The sequence below is a fragment of the Xenopus tropicalis genome, chromosome 7 (genome assembly GCF_000004195.4).
Source record: "Xenopus tropicalis strain Nigerian chromosome 7, UCB_Xtro_10.0, whole genome shotgun sequence".
Taxonomy (NCBI): Eukaryota; Metazoa; Chordata; class Amphibia; order Anura; family Pipidae; genus Xenopus; species Xenopus tropicalis.
The window spans coordinates 39,590,281-39,608,816 of NC_030683.2; the positions used below are offsets into that span (position 1 = coordinate 39,590,281).

The following is an 18,536-nucleotide window of genomic DNA, read 5'->3' on the forward strand; positions in this document are numbered from 1 at the left end:
TGCTTCAAAAAAGCACACCAAAGTGACCAATCAGATAATGCCATCACTGTCTTCTGTCACTTGGCCCTCCCAAGGCTCACTGCTGCAATAATAATTCTAGAGCATAGAAATACTACAATTGACTATGAAGGCTTTCAACACTGGTCTAATAACCATGTGAAGGAAACATGACGTGACAAAGACACATGTTGGCATTTAAAACTTGCTGTGACTTTATTTGGAAGCGGTTAACGTAAATTTATCTTCATATAATTTTCCCTGAGACAGTAAGATACAAGGATATTATTAAGATTATATGGACCACATATTTAATATGCATGTTTGCATTTACACACAGAAAGGGAAACTAACATCTAGCCAGTGGCAGCAGAATTCTTCACAGACTTCGAGAACTATTCCATTAACCTACCAAAACTGATGGTTGTGTTAAATCAAGTCTAACAGAAACTACATAGAGGTACATAGTCTGTCAGCTCACATTTACAGGTATAAAAGAAAACACATATTGACAAAATAATCTAAATTCTTCATTCACTGTGCATTTACAAAAAAAGATTAATGGAAGAATAACACTACTCATTAACTATGTTTTCCTGCTGGTATAAAAGCAAAAGAACATTTTTAAAAAAATATTTTGCTTAAAAACATTACAGAATATGTACTATATATACAGTGTATTAACCCAACATCCCACCCTGCACACACTAGGCAAAGCTAATACCCAATATATACTCACTCTTTTAATGTCATCTAAGGTATGTATTTCTGGGGATAGTCCACCATGAACACACAGAAATTGTTGGTTTAAAAGTGCAGCTAACGGAAGACAATCAAACGCTTCCATACAGGCCTCATACACTCTTTCTGAATATTTTATTTTACCTAAACAAAAAGAGAGAGTTTAGTCTTAACACTGGCATCTGAACAGAATTTTAAACATACTTTTACTTCAGCCATGATTTGCAGAGTGCAAGTGTTAATCATCTCAGTTCAAAGAGACCAGCAGAAAGGATTGGACATACATTAATTAATACAGTAGGATTAAAGTTTCTATATGTTCAGTTGAACAAATGGCCACATGTTATTCTGCAAGACAAGTACTTTATATGATTATTTGAGAGCCTTCTTTAATCAGGAACAATAAAAACTCAAACAGAATTATACACTCCTACAAACTGTCTCAGATTTAGACACAGCTTTAAACTGATATAGCAAAAACTCCGATTTACTTAAAGAATATCTGCATGAAGACTATGCTTTTAAAAGCAAATATTGATTTTGAATTTCTTTTTCCTATTTACATTTTGCTGTAAGAAAAGAAAGAAAGTCAACATGTCAGTAAGCATCACTTTTTCCCTCTCATTTTTATATGTTTTTGTAAGGCTACCTAAAATATCATCTTGGTGAAAGGGGTTGTCTACCTTTCAATTAATTTGTAGTATGATGTAGAAAATGATATTCTGAGACAATTTGTAACTGGTTTTCATTTTTATGTGTTGTGGATTTTTAGTTATTTAGCTTTTTGTTCAGCAGCTCTCCAGCAGTTTAGTGTTTGATTGTTTTTGGTTGCTAGGATCTTGTTTACCTTAGCAACCAGGCAGTGGTTTAACTGGTGAAACAGCAATATGAATAGGAATATGGAATTGGTCACAGAGTGATTGTTTTTGGCTGTTGGGGTCAGTGTTTCCACCAACTGAAAGCTGAAAAGATGCAGATGTGGATTATAAATAATTAAAAACTACAAAAAAAAAAATAGGACATTCTTTAACATACTAAACGTTAATGTAAAGGTGAACCACCCCTTTAATGGTCTCAGAGGGCTGGGAATACAGTCACGATATGGAGATGTGAAAAAAATAAATGTATATATATATATATATATATATATATATATATATATATATATATATATATATACATATATACATATATACATACATATACACACACTAGACAGTAGGTTGTATTTATCAAGTTTCCACAAACAATTGGCATGTACTCGATACAAAAGCAGAAAAAAAAATACTAAAAAGAGAATCAACATAAGCTTAATGTCAGACATGACTGACTTTGAGTGCTACTAGGTCTAGCTGGCTTGCAGTTTTACCTATTAGCTGAAGCAAAATTAAGCCATAAAATGTTATTATGAAGAGTCAAAATATATAATAACTGGAACAATACAGAATAGAATCTATTATCTTATTTCTAAAGGCTTGGGGGTTCTTTGCTTTGATTAGGCACCAAGTATAACTTTCAAAGAACACTTAGATACATGTATGTAAATATCCCGAAAATAACTAAAATTGTCATTTTTTGTGCCATTTGAGCGTCAGCAGAATGCAAAGCTTGCGTAAAAACAATGCATACTGTGTAAAGTGTAGTTATGGAGAGAAAAAAAACCAGTTTCACTTCACTGCTGTTAAAGCTCTGGAACACTTTCTGTTTGCATGGAGGAGTCTAATTCTAGTTACTGATGTGGCTATTTTCTTTTCTTTCTAACAAGAGAATTCCGGTTGCATTTTATCGCAGGGTCTTGGAAATAAACTCCAGATCAGAGCCTGTGTTCCACAGAACAAAGCGGTATCAAACACTATTTATTGAAAAAACATTGTTTAAAAAAAAAAAAAAAAAAAAGGGTTCTTTTTTTTTTCTTTCTATATGGTTCAAATATCTTTAAGGCTAATGCCGCCTATGCCTGCATACAGAGACATCAATGACTCGTTCTGTCTCGGGGCACATTTTATTCCTGGCACTCTTTTCAAAACATACACTGGCTTTTTGCTTAGCCCAGGGTCTGGACTGAGATTCAAAATAGGCCGTTGTGGGCCACCAAATGGCTCCTCATAAAAGCAAAAATTGCGACTGTCTATGGCATCTTATAGCAGTCCCTCTAGCATTTGCAAGAAATATTCAGACAGTATACATGACAGGACAGGACTAATGCTCTTTGGCAAGATGAAAACATTTACAGTCACGAGAATACCAGAAAATAAACCAAAGTACGCACAAAGCCTATATTCAGACTAACTCAACTAACCATTGTAATAGTAAAACCTCTTTTGTTTGTGTCACTATTTTGGAGGCATGCAAGCACGTCTGATATGGAGAAAGATCGTCAAAATTCTCTGATCACTGCATTGATTGCTATAATCTTTTAACACTTAACTGAAACTTAAGGATATTTCTATAATCAAATCTTAGGTCTCCACTAGAAACTGCAAACTTGGAAGGGTTGCAAGTTCCCCAACTAACTAAAAAGCCTCTGTGTACATGTATAAGAGATTTAATTTTTCATTCCATTCCACCTCTGGGAGTTTTGCATCAACCTGTAAAGGAGATCTGACATTCTGTTTTATAACTTACATCTCCACCTATGAGGATACTGAACCAGCCTCATTAAGGGGAAAAAAAAGGTTATTAAAACTTCTTTCAAATAGCAGAAACAGAAAAAATTCAGAAACTTATTTTAAATAGTTTGGTTTAATATTACTTACATTCTTGCTTAAAAGTGAAATATTCTGTAAGGTGCCTGCATTCATGATTGCCTCTTAAAAGAAAAAGCGTGTTGGGGTACAGTATCTTTAAAACCCATAAATACAAAACACACTGTTGAAAGAAAGAAAATAAAAGATGAAAAATGATGTAACGTATCAAACTTTATATTTTTCAACTTTAACTTGGTAACAAACTTGGGTTTATTAATATTTTATACTGAACTATGTACTGAACTTACTGCACCAGTCTAAGGTTTCAGTAATGATGCAGGCCATCAAAGTTGCGCACAGAATCTCCCTAGCATTGCTAATCATCAAGGAGAAGTTTGTCCGACATAGAAGCGGTTACAGGGAGCATTATTTAATAATGATACAAACTGCACCAAGCTGTGATAATATGAATTTCTAACTGGATTTTACTATCTTCTATAAACAGTATATTGTGAATCGGTCATTCAAGTACAGCCTGGGTATTAGCAGAACAACACATAGGGAGCTACTGGGGGCATATTTGGATGCATATATGTGCACTGCTTTTTCAAGCTTTAGTTCTTCCAAGGTTTACTGCCCACAACAGGCAGTGATCACAGCAAATTTTTTCTTTCAAAAAAGAGAAAAGTTTATTTAGGAAGTGGTGCACTAAAACACCATTATTATCTAAAAAGATGATATTAAAGTGTAATATTTGTGAAACAGATTTACAGTAAACATTAGCACTAGGCTGCGCAACACTGTAACATAAGCAATGTTGCGGCAAACAGAAAATGTACTCCGATTTCTAAACAATTTTGTGCACATGTAGCCTACAGGATATCCGAGATATATGTATTTATAGCTATAAACTATGCTGGAGTACACTTTTCAGCAATGTCATGTACCCTCCCTCTACTCCCTTTGAAGTACCCTTGTAATTTCTTTCTTTAAAAAAAAAAAAAAAAAAACTGTGTCAGCCTAAGCAGTCTGTATTTTTAGTCATTGAAGAGTGCCTAGCAAATTGGCATTTTTGCTGTACTTTAAGGAATTCTACATATACTTAATGCTTAGTTAGTGATCATAATTGGAAGCCTGTGTTTACATGTTTGATGGCAGTGCAATGGTGAGAAAACTGCAGAAAATAAAACACCCTGTAAGCTATTGGCCTTATGTGTAATCACACTGGGAGATTTATCATGTTTTGTTGCCCCAATGATTTGTGACTCCAAAGAAAAGGGGGGGTAAAACATTACCATTCTCCCCCCCATTCTTTAAAGTGAACTGGAATTGGTGCCTTGTCCCATCTAGTGACAGGTGTGCATCACTTATATGCAGGGCCACGTGTTTTTAAATGGCACATGCCTGTCGCAAGGCAAGCCGAAAAGCAATGATAATGACTACCTTTTACTATGAATGGGGGTGAAATTTGCAGCTTTAGCCCTGTTCCTTTTAGTGGTAAATTGTTGAGGCAACAAAATGCTGCGAAAGCAAATAACTACTTTTAATAAACTCATCAATTTATAATTCCCAGATAAATTCACTGACCGTTCAAAACAAACAATACTCTGAGATAATATAGAGATAATGCATGAGATTCTCAATCTTAAAACAACGAGTAAATAGATGTATTCATAGGATTTATTTACCTCTATACTAAAATAACCTCTGTCTACATAGTCCCCTAGAAAGAGGTATCTTGTGTTAGCTGGTGATCCACCCACTTCAAACAATTTCATCAAGTCAAAGAATTGCCCATGTATATCTCCACAAACTGTAACAAAATAAAAATAAGATGGAAAACCAAAAACCACAAAAATTCAAATATTTTTACATGATATTCCTTACATATATATATATCGAACAGTACCAGAATACAGAGATAGAAAGCATAATATTAGCTAATGAATATTCTAAAAGCACAGTATAAACATATATACACATTTTTTCCAACATAAGCAAAATAAATTATGCTGAAGATACATTCTGCCTATTTCAGTTAAGAGGAGAGATAATATAAACAACCTACTCCCTTCACTTCTTGGCTGTGACTGTTTTGGTTTACAGCAGAAATCTATTATTCACATTCTCTTCTCTGGCAATCTAGCTTGCAAGAGCCAAGAAGTTAGAAATATGTTTTTTCAATAAATGATTTTAATGAAAGCCATAGGCAAAAATGTTTACTACAAGCCCTACCGAACTTTTGTTGGACAAGTGGGTATAGTTACAAGTTGCTGCAAGACTTGCTTTCAGGTTAAGTTAAAAATGTAAGTTTAATTACATTGTGTGTTCTGATTTGAAAGTAAATTTGAATGCATATTTTGAAACAAAGTCTGAATTATCTCTTAATGTAATGGCAACAGATTCCAAACTAAAATATTGATAGCAGAGGAGAAAGCATGTGTCGACCAAAAATGTCAACTTTTACCTGTAATTGGAGCTTCTACTTCTATCATTGTCTTCTCACGCCGTAAAATTGCAGCACCTTCATTTATGATCCTTAGTGCAATTTCTTCATCTACACGTCCTTCTTTTATTAAATGGTTCTTCAGAATGTCTACCCTGGGCTTTCCATCAGTGTCAAACACTTCTTCGGATGTTAATCGATGAGTCGGGGGAAAAGGTACAGCTACCATAGCAGAATAAAAAAAACAGTTAAACCCTTATAAACACTAAATGTATGACATGAAACATATTTCTACTTACAAACATGAAACAATTTACTGGCGAAAAAACAAAACATAAATCAACTATTAATATCTTGTATCGCTGTAAAAGCTATTCAGCTAAATGAATGAGTTGCATGAAAAAAATAGTTTTGGAACCATACAGACTTTTGTACAGATATGGGATCCCTTTTCCGGAAACCCGGTATCCAGAAAGATCCGAATTACGGACAGGCCATCTCCCATAGAATTATTTGCTTATAATGGAGTCTAAGTTTAAAAAATGATTTCTTTTCTCTGTAATAACAGTACATTGTACTTAATTCCAACTAAGATATAATTAATCCTATTGGTTTAATTCAATATTTAAATGATTTTTAGCAGACTTAAGTTATGGAAAAACCCCTGATGTTGGTATTTACAAAACATGCATGGAACATGTTCAACTAAAGCTTGTTTCCCTTTGTAAAAATGAGACATCTATCAGTGCAGCTGTGAGATTATCCAGTAAACAGGCTTAGGAAGTAAAGATCTAAAGAAGTTTCTCACATTTTGAAGTACATTCAAATCCCTGCAAAGACTATCTAGATGCATTGCTGGTTCTTATTCACTTGCCCTTTAAATTAAGTTAAACACAGATACAGGTATGGGATCCCTTATCTGTAATCCAGTTATCTAGAAAACTCAAAATGACAGGAAGGCCATCTTGCATTTTAAGCAAATAATTCTAATTGTATTTAATGATACACAATACATGCGCAGATTTTTTTCGTTAGCCGACCAAAATTTTCGGATTGCCATGGCAGAAAAATTATTGGGACCATAATTTGGAGCCTACACACTGTCAGAAAATCATACAAAACTAGGGTGCCCACGATTTTATCGGTACGTGAGTGGCCAGCTAAACAGTACCCTGTAGTTGACCCTGACTGAGCTGGCTGCATGAATCCAAATTGGTGGCAAAAAAAAAAAAAATCTTACTGGGTTCATTTCAGTTGGGCTTATGTTGAAAAAGAAGGATAACATTATCTAAAATTTATTTGTACACAGACATACCGGATTCCACATATCCACATACTGAAAGGAAACCATGATATATAGTCCATGTGTATGTGCCCCTTTAAAGCTTAAGTGCTCTTAGCTTTGGTCTCCAGTAAATCAGAGAGTTAATCTTATTTCCTCAAAATAACTGTCAAGATCAGTGATCTTCTACCTTTTCTACTAGATTAGCAGTAAATCCCAATAGACAGTTTAGAAGAATTAGAATTCATTTGCTCAACAGTAAACAATAACAGGTTTCTCATTTTCAAGATTATTTTTAATGGCTGTCATTTGTTTATGTAAAAAAGTCACTGAGGATTTCCATGGCCATACAAATGCATAAAAGCAAAACATTTAATATTCTGTCACTCAATGTTGTCTATGTAGTCTGCATCATACACATCTAAGTAATATAATAATTTAATCTTTTACCTGGAAAATGCAGTATCCAAAGCGTAACTCTGACATTATAATCTACTATAAAATACAGGTATGGGATCTATCATTTAGAATGCATAGTACCTGGGTTTTTTTTTCCGATAAGGGATCTTTCTCTAATTCTGACTTGCTAAAAATGATTTTAATATTGTTTTGTCACCAATATGAATTTAAGCAGCTTAGTTAGGGTCAAATACAAAGTATTGTTTTGTTATTACAAAGAAAAATGAAAATAAAGAAGAAAAAAAACAACAACAAATTTGCTAAATCAAATTTAAAATTTTCAGTCAGTGGGATGAGAATAATGTTTTGTTTATTTAAAGAATATTTGTGGATGTGTATCATGGCTCGAATAAAGTTTGCGTCTGGGGACCTCAAAAAAAAAAAAAAGTTTTTGGTGCCCATAAAGCTGAAAAATGTTACAAGGTTATCCCTAAGAGCTTGGACTCCACCAACCAAGTTGGACAGATTGTGTACAAATTAGGGATGCACAGAATCCACTATTTTGGGATTTAGCCGAACCCCAAATACTTTGTGAAAGATTCGGCTGAACACTGAATCCTACTTTGCATATTCAAACTAAGGCATAGAAGGCATAAAAAGAACCACATGCTGATATATTTCCTATATTTCCAGCTCCTGCATTTGTGTGGCAAAAAGTCACATGATTTTAAGGACTCTGATTTAGTTCGGCCAGGATCATGGATTCGGCCAAATCCGAATCCTGGATTCGGTGCATCCCAGGTACAAACGGAGGAAATTCAAGACAGATGTTACTCCATCTCCAATTGCAAGGTATCTAATAGTCCAAGACAGTGCTGTCCAACTTCTGTGGTACCGAGGGCCGGAATTTTTCCGACCTACGTGGTGGAGGGCCGATAATGGAAGCCAGTTTTGACCACTCCCCTTTTTGAAACTGCACCCACTTGAAACCACACCCATGTTATCACATGACCATACCCATATTAATAGTTGTAGTACAGCAAAAACCTGCCATTCTCTGCATGCCCTACCCTGCCTGTGTGTGCCATACTCTGCCTTCCCTACTCTGCCTGTGTGTGCCATACTCTGCCTGCCCTACCCTGCCTGTGTGTGCCATACTCTGCCTTCCCTACCCTGCCTGTGTGTGCCATACTCTGCCTTCCCTACTCTGCCTGTGTGTGCCATACTCTGCCTTCCCTACTCTGCCTTCCCTACCCTGCCTGTGTGTGCCATACTCTGCCTGCCCTGGCACACACAGGCAGCCTACAGTGGCACAATGCTGGCACTGCTCCTACAGTCTGTACAATAACTATATATTAAAAACTTTTTAATTGCAGTACCACCTCAGTATATGTTCTTTTTGTAGTGTGCAGGGATTATTTGTGGGTTTCTACTGCTCCTGAGGTGTGAACAGGGGAACAATGGGGGTGATTACAGCCTGAGCCTGGGGTGTGAACACTGCAGGGGGTGGACAATGCAGAGATTAAAAGGTGTGAACAACACAGGGGATTACATATTTAAACAATACAGAGGAATTACAGCCTGAATCTGAGGTGTGAGCAATGCAGGGGGGGCAGTTAATCTCAATACTGATACCATTTAAAGCTTCCACAAGAGTAAGCCATCAAAGCAGCCAGACAGGTGGGGGGCCACACAGAGGGGGGTAGCCAGTTGGACAGCACTGGTCCAAGAGGTTACAAAGGAACTCAGGGTAACTTCTAAGCAACTGAGGGGCCTGTCTCAGGTTGATGTTCATGGGTCCACCATAAGGAGTACACTGAACAGCAATGGTGTGAATGGCAGGGTAGCAAGCAAGAAGTCACTGCTCTTCCCCAAAAATATTGTTGACTATCTACAGTTTGCTAAAGATCATGTGGACAAACCAGAAGGATACAGGAAGAATGTTTTGTGGATGGATGAAACCAAAATAGAACTTTCTGGCTTAAACGAGGAGTGTTACATTTGGAGAAACAAAAACTACTGCATTCCAGCATAAGAACCTTATCCTATCTGTAAAACATGGTGGTGGGAGTGTTCTGGTTTGGACCTGCTTTGCTGCATCTGGGCCTGGATGGCTTGCCATCACTGATAGAACAATAAATTCTGAACTATTCTAAAGGAAAATGGCAAAAAGTCCTGACCTGAAATCCATTTCAATTGGTCCCAACTGAAATATTGTGGAAAGACCTAAAGTGAGCAGTTCATGTAAGGAAACCCACTAACATCCAAGAGCTGAAGCTGTTCCGTATGGAAAAATGGACTTAATCAGTCCTGCACATCGTATCACAGAAATTTAAGGACGGATTGGACAAGGGGGTCGCAAAACAAATACTGAGAGCATGATTCACTTACTTTTATCACACGTAAATATGCAATTGGATCATATTTTTTCAATAAATTCATGACCAAATATAAAAAAAATTCTTTCATTTGTTTAAAGGGGAAGGAAAGGCTAAGTCACTTGGGGGTGCTAAAATGTTAAGCACCCCCAAGTGACTTGAATCGCTTACCTCGTACCCCGGGCTGGTGCCCCTGTTAGGAGAAAACCGCACCAGCCCGGGGCACCTGGGGCGATGCGCTTCCTCCTTCCTTTCCCCTAGACTCCGAGTCCGGCGCATGCGCAGTAGAGTGAAAAAGCCAACTTCTCTGTTAAAGTTCGGCTTCTCACTCTACTGCGCATGCGCGCGCAGCGAGAGAGGAAGGAGGAAGCGCTACAGGTACCCCGGGCTGGTGCTGTTCTCTCCGTACAGGGGCACCAGCCCGGGGTAGAAGGTAAGCGATCTAAGTCACTTGGGGGTGCCTAACATTTTGGCACCCCCAAGTGACTTAGCCTTTCCTTCTTCTTTAACTAGGTTTTCTTCTACTCTTAGGACTTGTTTGAAAATCAGATGATATTTTAGATCTCATTCATATAAATATATAGAAAATTTTAAAGGGTCCATATGCGTCTTTCAACCTCCATATATTATTGAATTTAAAATTGAGGATTTTCCCCCAAAATAGAATTTCTTATACCAAATATGTATTCTTGAATAAATTGCCATCATACTGGAGAATGCCCATGATGTTCATAATCATGAAAATAGGTTAAAGAAGGTGTAATACTAAAATGGTCATTATGGCCTCCATGCAAGTATCTAATTAGGTATGTAATCAGTGGAATAAAACAGTTTATATGATACTTGTTTTTCTTGTAAACATTATAATAAAAAGTCATACAGCTAAAAGAACATTAACACACAACTTCACAGCGTTACAAAAAAAGCTATGCAACATGTACCATTTTCTGATTTTCTTCATCAATTTCCTACTACAAAGACTTCAAAAAAAGTCACTGGATGGTAAATGAGCATGGTAGACTGAATGAACTGCCATTATTAGACAGGTGGGCGTAAAGAATGGATATCTGACTTCCCTATTTATGCTTTACATATAACATTTCTTTGTGCAATGTGCATTTTCCTGTAAGGCTTAGATTACCTCTACATTAATTTGAGTACCTTTAAAGATGCAATATACATCTGGTTTCAACATTGGTTCCATGATTAGCATAATGTGTTGGAATTTCTGCTTATTGTTTTAATTGAAAAATGTGTGTTTCTTATTAGTACAGGTGTAGGATCCGTTACCCATAATCCCGAAAGCTGCAAATTAAGGCCATCTCCCATATACTCAATTTCTAATCAAATAATTCTATTTTTTTTTTTTTTAAATGTTTTCCTTTTTCTCTGTTACAACAAAACTGTCTCTACTAAGGTAAAATTAATCCTTATTGGAGGCATAACAATCCCATTGGGTTTATTTCATGTGTTAATGTTTTTAAGCAGACATGAGATCCAAATTACAAAGATTCCTTATCTGGAAAACCCCAGGTCTCAAGCATTCTGGTTAACAGGTCCCATACCTTCCTAATTAAAGGGAACCTGTCACCCTAAAAAATAATTCCAATTGTTTTATATTGTGTTTGTCAAGCAAAATAAACTTCACTTACACTATAGAAATTATTATCATATTTTCTTCAGCCTTGACAATCACAATTGCAGCAAGCAGGCAGGTGCCATTTTGTGGACACTGTAATTAAGTAAAGCTTTGCATCCTGCCAAAATCTTGTTTCTGTGCCAGTATGGGGGTACCTGATACCCATGTCCATGCACCGGATACAAAAACAGATGGTGAGGAGGGAGGGGGAATGTAAGGAGTGCAGCAACATCTAAGAAGTTCTTAATTATGAAAGTAACTGTCTGTCCCACCTCTATGCCCAAGGCATAGAGGCAGGGAAGGCAATATGATTGAAGGGCTATGGGAGCTGGCTACTCTTGCGTCAATTCCTTTATCATGTGATTAACCTATTGTTAGTTAACAAGACATGCGCCTATCACTGAAATCTGGAAAATCTGTTTACATGGCACTGGGATTCAATTTACAGAGGGCCCGCACTATATCTTCTCTCTCAAGGGATTTAAAGGTTATATAATGCACAATATAATTGACCAACATGCAAAGTGTTAAAATATCACAATATCGAGAAAATGTAAAGCTGCACATTTAGTCTTATGCCTATTAAAGTAATAGGATGTGCTTAAGTCTTAATTAAGAAATATCTATGTTTTTGCTTGCACTAAGCATGGCAAGCACAGAATTGAAAGCACTTTCACTTTCCAACTTCCTGTGGTACTTCAGAGTAGCTGAGTAACAGTTACTTAATCAAATTTCCAGACCTTTTCATAAAGAGTTCCTTCTTATGCGATAGCCTGACGGAGCGTGACTGGGAGAAGAGAAGGCTTTGTGTATAGAGTTCATTATCGCTAAACAAACTATTGCTTTTATTATGTTCTATTATCAGGTAAAAGAGTAAGCAGAACATATTTTCAACACAGGTTCCTTTTACACTACTTATGTTGTATAGGTGTATACTATACCCTAATGATTTAGCTTTCATTCGCAGCTCCACAGACAAGCACTGGGTCAGCCTGTATGCAGCTACACTGGGCATAATTTGAAAATTTTAAACCCTTAGTTTGGTTGCACACAGGCCAACTCAGTGCTTGTCTGTAGAGTTATATGGAGCTACGGGTGACAGTGGATGCGCTTTTCTTAGCCTGCGTAGGAAACACAGGCTGAGAAAACCTGATCAGCCACGTGTTACTGTGCCCTAAGTGCATTATGGCTCACACATGACAAGCAATTCTAGTAACAAAGGACATAAAAAGGTATTTTTACCTTAAAAAGCTAGATCAGAACCTTTTTTCAGCACAACCAGTCAATGATGTGATATTCTTATATTTGAAGCAGCAAAAGAAAAAGCAATTATGTAACTATATATAACAGACTATAAATACACAAAAATTGTAAAGTTTGAAGTTCTTAGAGAGAAAGAACATGACAACTTGTCATATGTGTGAAGCTCTTCAGATAACATGTATTTAAATAGCTCAAAACATTGGCTACATTGCACAATGAACGAACATCAATAACTCAAAAATACCGATTGACTCAAAAACATCATGGCTAACACACAGGAGTGAATGTACATTTATTCAAAAGGATATTGAATGCATCAAAACCATATCGTGTTTATGTTATTTTTTTTAAATCCAAGCAAGGGCATTTATATTGGTTCAACATGCATTTCTCAACTTTATAAGGGCCCTTCACAGATGTTGGAATGTGTGTTTCTTTGTGAATGCAAATCAAAAGCATTATATACTGTGCTTACATACTTTTTCAATTCAAGTTTGTGTGACACACATCACTCTATTTTATTTTAAATAAATAATCCTTATTGGATGCAAAACAATCCTGTTGGGTTTAATGGATGTTTTATTAATTTTTTAGTAGACTTAAGGCATGGAGATCCAAATTACAGAAAGACCCCTTTTATCCGGAATACCCTTGGTCCCGAGCATTCTGGATAATGGGTCCTATACCTGTACTAGCTCTGTAGTACTCATGTAACGCTGTGCACATGGTGTTTACCAAGTATCCAATTAATAAAAAATGTTGTGCTTATAGCTTAAAACTTAACTTTTATTCATATTTAATTAAGACAAAATTGATGGCCTCATTCATGAGACTACAAAAAGAAAAACATAATGTATATTAGTGCTACAGGACTCACTCTCTCAAATCAATATATCCATGCAATCAAAGTTGCATTAGATTAATTTCTCTCAAGGGGGATTGTCCTGTATAAAGTGCTGAATTTATTATTCATACCGTATATACTAGAGTATAAACCGATCCGAATATAAGCCGAGGTACCTAATTTTACCTAAGAAAACTGGAAAAACTTATTGACTCGAGTATAAGCCTAGGGTGGGAAATGCAGCAGCTACTGCTAAGTTTTAACGTCAAAATAAATACCAATAAAATTACATTAATTGAGGCATCAGTAGGGTATATGTTTTTCAATATTTATTTCAAAGAAAAACAGTACACTAGCTCTGTAAGCGGAGAAGAGGCTCAACAAAAACAATATGAGTACTACCCCACACTCATTGCACATTGGCAAACTGGCAGCAGACCCAGTCCCGGAATGTAAGGGGAAATAAGTATTGCTAGTGGGAGCCTAGGCGAGGGCACTGGAGGGTCATGGTTGCAGGTGGCCTAATTTGCACACAAAGGAGAGAGGGTGCTAGTCTAGAGGGACCCATGGCACCCGACGAGTATAAGCCGAGGGTGACTTTTTCAGCACATTTTGGGTGCTGAATAACTAGGTTTATACTCGAGTATATACAGTACACACACGCACCTGTATGGATGCAGAATTCCCAACTGAAAATTAGAAATTACATCTTATAAGGTAATGAAGTCAATTAAAACTTATAAATCACCAAAGCTTCCTATAGCAATAGTGTACAGGCTGTCCCCAACCCGAATTCGCTGCCCATACAGCTTGCTAAATCACCCTGGCTGTTGAGGCCCACAAATGATCAGTGGCTTGGTCTGAGACAGATTTTATACTTCAGTGCCTCTGCCCTTATGATACACAAAGACCGCTGCTTTAATTCAAACTGAGTATAGTTATTTGACACAAGTCTGTTCTAATTTTTGGATTTCTTTTTTAAATGTGCATCAAAAGGCATAAAAATGCTGCACTTGGAAACAGAAAAGAACACATATGTACAAAAAATACAAATCTGAAGGTTCATGTGTACAACGAGACAGAATTAAATAGAATCACTTCGCTCATGTGCTTAGGTGTGCATCAACGACATGAAAACTGAGCCTCTATAAGGGCCCTTACAGTTTGAACACGTGTTAAATGCATAAAATTGCAATGAAATGCAACTATGCGAAAAAAGCTTGCGTGTACAACCCAGCAAAACAAATAGTAATACAGTAATCAGTTAGCTCATGTATGCTCAAACTTGCATCACAAATGTGTGTCAAATGTACATAAATAACATTTCCATGTGAAAAGGCTTTTATCAGACGTTTCAAGATTTTTGCACATCCATAACTTACACAGGAAACATACATGTCCCACCAATAACTAATTTCAATATTAACAGCTAAATCTTTTTCCTGATCTACAAAAAAAAAAAATAGGAAAAATGTTATATTTACTACACATTTCTAGTAATACCTACTAAGCATTTTTAGTTTTGATAAATTCCAGTGACTGTGGTATTTATGGACTGTGTTTTGCTCTTAAGTGCTCTGCATTTGGAATGTTTACCCAACAAGGCTCATCTATATATACATATACACACACACACACACACACACACACACTGGATAAGCTGCATTTGTTTATTGACCTGTCCAGCAATACAATAGATAGAGATGATTGAAAAAGTTCAAGGAGGGGCACTCTAAGACAATGAATAGTAATGTATTGGTGCTGCAAAATAGTAATGCTAAAGGTTTGACACAACATGACTTAGTAAATAACAATTGAAAAATGTATTAAAATGTAAGTGCATCATGAAAGAGAGTAATGTTTTAACTACAATGGAGAGCCCTTGAAAGGGAATATATAAAAGATGTGGCAGCACATCCTCTTAAATCCAGACATCAATAATCACACCTTTAAAGGAGGCATATTGGATAAATGGATAAAAAACAATTTTGTAGGCAATTATGAATAATATACGGTGCTGGGTTCACTTTGGGCTAAAAATGAACCCTATTAGTAAAAATGGCCCCTTTATTGGAGCTCCGTATAGATCCCGTCAGCTGTCCCTGTTTCAAATGAAGGGTGGGGGTGTCCTAACGGTCCCTGCCAGAAGCACAGTAGGAGGGGGAGAGCCAATCACAGCCTTGCACTCACACAAGCACAGACAGGCTTCAGTTCCCTATCAGGTCAGCCTAGCTGCTGATTGGTTCCTATCCTACAGTACCTGTACTGAGAGCCGCCGGCTCCCCTGCACATCCAGAGAATTCAGCCAGCAGGAAGTGGAACAGATGGGCGGGACTAGTGCGGTTTTGATGGAATTTCTCCATAAATCAGTCTGAATCACAACTTTTTAAGCACAATCCTTCTATATCTAGAGGAGTATAATTTACTGGTACATTCTTAATTTTTATATGATATGTCTCCTTTAAACTGCACAAGGAACCTACCAACACCGAAATAGGTAAATAAATGGGTTATCCGCATGTCGGCATGGAATTATCTGTGTAACAGAAAGTGAGGGTTTTACTTAAAGGAGACATATTGGATAAATGGGAAAACCCCTAACCCTGTAGGCAATTATGAATAATATACGGTGCTGGTTTCCCTTTGGGCTAAACATTAACCCTATCTGTAACAATGGCCCCTTTATTGGAGCTCCCTATAGATCCTATCACTTCTATGTCCGAGTGTGAAATGAAGAGTGGGCGTGTCCTAATGGTCCCTGCCAGAAGCACAGTAGGAGGGGGAGAGCCAATCACAGCACTACAGGCAGAGAAGCACAGACAGGCTTAAGTTCCCTATCAGGTCAGCCTAGCTGCTGATTGGTTCCTATCCTACAGTGCAGTGTTGCTCCCCTGCACATCCAGAGAATTCAGCCAGCAGGAAGTGGAACAGATGGGCGGGGCTTATGCGGATTTGGGGGAATTTCTCAATAAAATCAGTAAAAAACAAAACTTTTTCAGCACAATCCTTCTATATCTAGAGAAGTACAATTCCCTGGTACATTGTTAATTCTTACAGGATATGTCTCCTTTAAATGGTCTAGCAAGCCTTATAAGCTACAATGTTACATGTACATACTGATTACCCAGGATACACAGCTGCCATAGAAAAGCAAATGAATTTCCCCTCCCTTGGGTAGAATCTCTCTTAAATGGAATTAATCCCAACTAAACAGCACACAACACAGACATTAGGGACAGCTTTGTATTTGTTCCAAAAGCAAAGAACCCCAGCTGGAGAGGCAGACGTTGCCCATGCCTATAGAAACTGCAGCCACTTGGCCGCCAAGGCACAACTCCCATCTGACAGCTCGCTGACAAACAACAACTGGACTTGTTTGTGGGTTGTGGGAATGACACGGCGGAGAAGGCACAGAGAGCCGGACAGAGCTGCAGGCCGAGGCATCGAACGCTCGGTGCAGCTACAGCTTCCAGCCGCCATTTTTATTATCGCAGGAGAGAAGCTAAAGGAAAGGAGGAAACACCGAGACCTGTCACACGGAAAGGCTGGAAGGGGAGGCCGGACTTCCACCAAGGAAGAGACTGTTAGAGGCTACGGCGCTCACAAGGGAGTCACACCGACATAAACGGACTCACATTTAACCGCCCGCTCGGTGGTGGAGTGTTTACCGTCCTTGGTGGACATGGCTCGGCTGGAAACAAGCGGGACTGCTCCCTGCTCTCGCTTTCTCCGCGGCTGCCTCCTCCTTCTTGCGACTCCGGACCGGGCCCACGGGAAAGGAGAAGGCGGAGGAGGGAAGGGGGGTTGGGGAAGACACAATTACAGATTGTTGGTATCGGCTGCGAGCAACATGGCGGCTACAGCGCAGACTCTGCTACTGATCACACGGCGCGGGAAAGGGGCTGTCCTGCCCCAGCATGCACTGCGCCGACTCTCCCTCACACACTGTGGGGGCGGCTCTAGCTGGCAGAGATGCCTCAAACACATTTGTTCCGAACCAGTAACCGTGACAGAATCTGTAGCTTTCTGGCCTTGCGGCGTCCCCGGCGCCTTGTGTGCTGAATTTCAGCAGTAGCAGCATTTCTTTCCTGGCGCCCATCATGGGAGGCGGGGAATGTGCTGGCACCAAACTGCCATTCAGTGGATTCTGGCAAATGCCAGAGGGGCTGCTGCGACATGTCATAGACCGGGGATCCCCAACCTTTTTTACCCATGAGCCACATTTAGGTGTAAAAAGACTTGGGGAGCAACAACATGTACCTGGGGGTGCCAAATAAGGACTGTTATTGGCTATTTGGCAGCCCCTATATGCACTGGCAGCCTATAGGAGACTCTGTCAGTACACCTGGTTCTTATACAACCAAAACTTGCCTCCAAGCCAAGAATTAAAAAATAAGCACTTGCTTTGAGGCCACTGGGAGCAACATCCAAAGGGTTAGAGAGCAACATGTTGCTAATGAGCCACTGGTTGGGGATCACTGTCACTATTGAGGGATTGTTTGGCCCTTTCTGTACTTGACATGCCAGAATCTATTTTAAATGTCAGTATTGACCAAAAATCTGCCCAAAATATAGGATAAGGGTGAAGCATGGCAAGAACCACGTTATTCCTTTCATGTTGGTATCAGGGAACCTGTGGTTTATAGACATAGTGACGTTAGGTTGACATTATTACGAGGTAGTTTACGACTAATTACTTTTTAATATAATTAGGACCATGATATTTATTTGTTCATCGTTATTGTTCTGAATGGTGTGTATATCCAGCTTTGCAATAGGATTCAAAATAGGCCCTGGCATTTCATATACATGCACCCTTACAGGCCAAATAAATAGTTACTGTCTCTGGCATTTTACAGC

General features: G+C 38.1%; 1 protein-coding gene across 1 annotated transcript in view; it reads right to left on the reverse strand.

Moving 5' to 3' along the window:
- ppp3cc (protein phosphatase 3, catalytic subunit, gamma isozyme) overlaps positions 1-17,546 on the reverse strand; it is a 38,223-nt gene extending 20,677 nt beyond the window's left edge. Inside the window, 5 exon segments of the mRNA NM_001097302.1 lie at positions 737-882; positions 3,495-3,606; positions 5,114-5,238; positions 5,893-6,093; positions 17,312-17,546. Coding sequence (NP_001090771.1) covers positions 737-882; positions 3,495-3,606; positions 5,114-5,238; positions 5,893-6,093; positions 17,312-17,360 — 633 coding nt within the window. The 5' untranslated portion in view covers positions 17,361-17,546.
- Between the last annotated feature and the right edge of the window lie 990 nt (positions 17,547-18,536).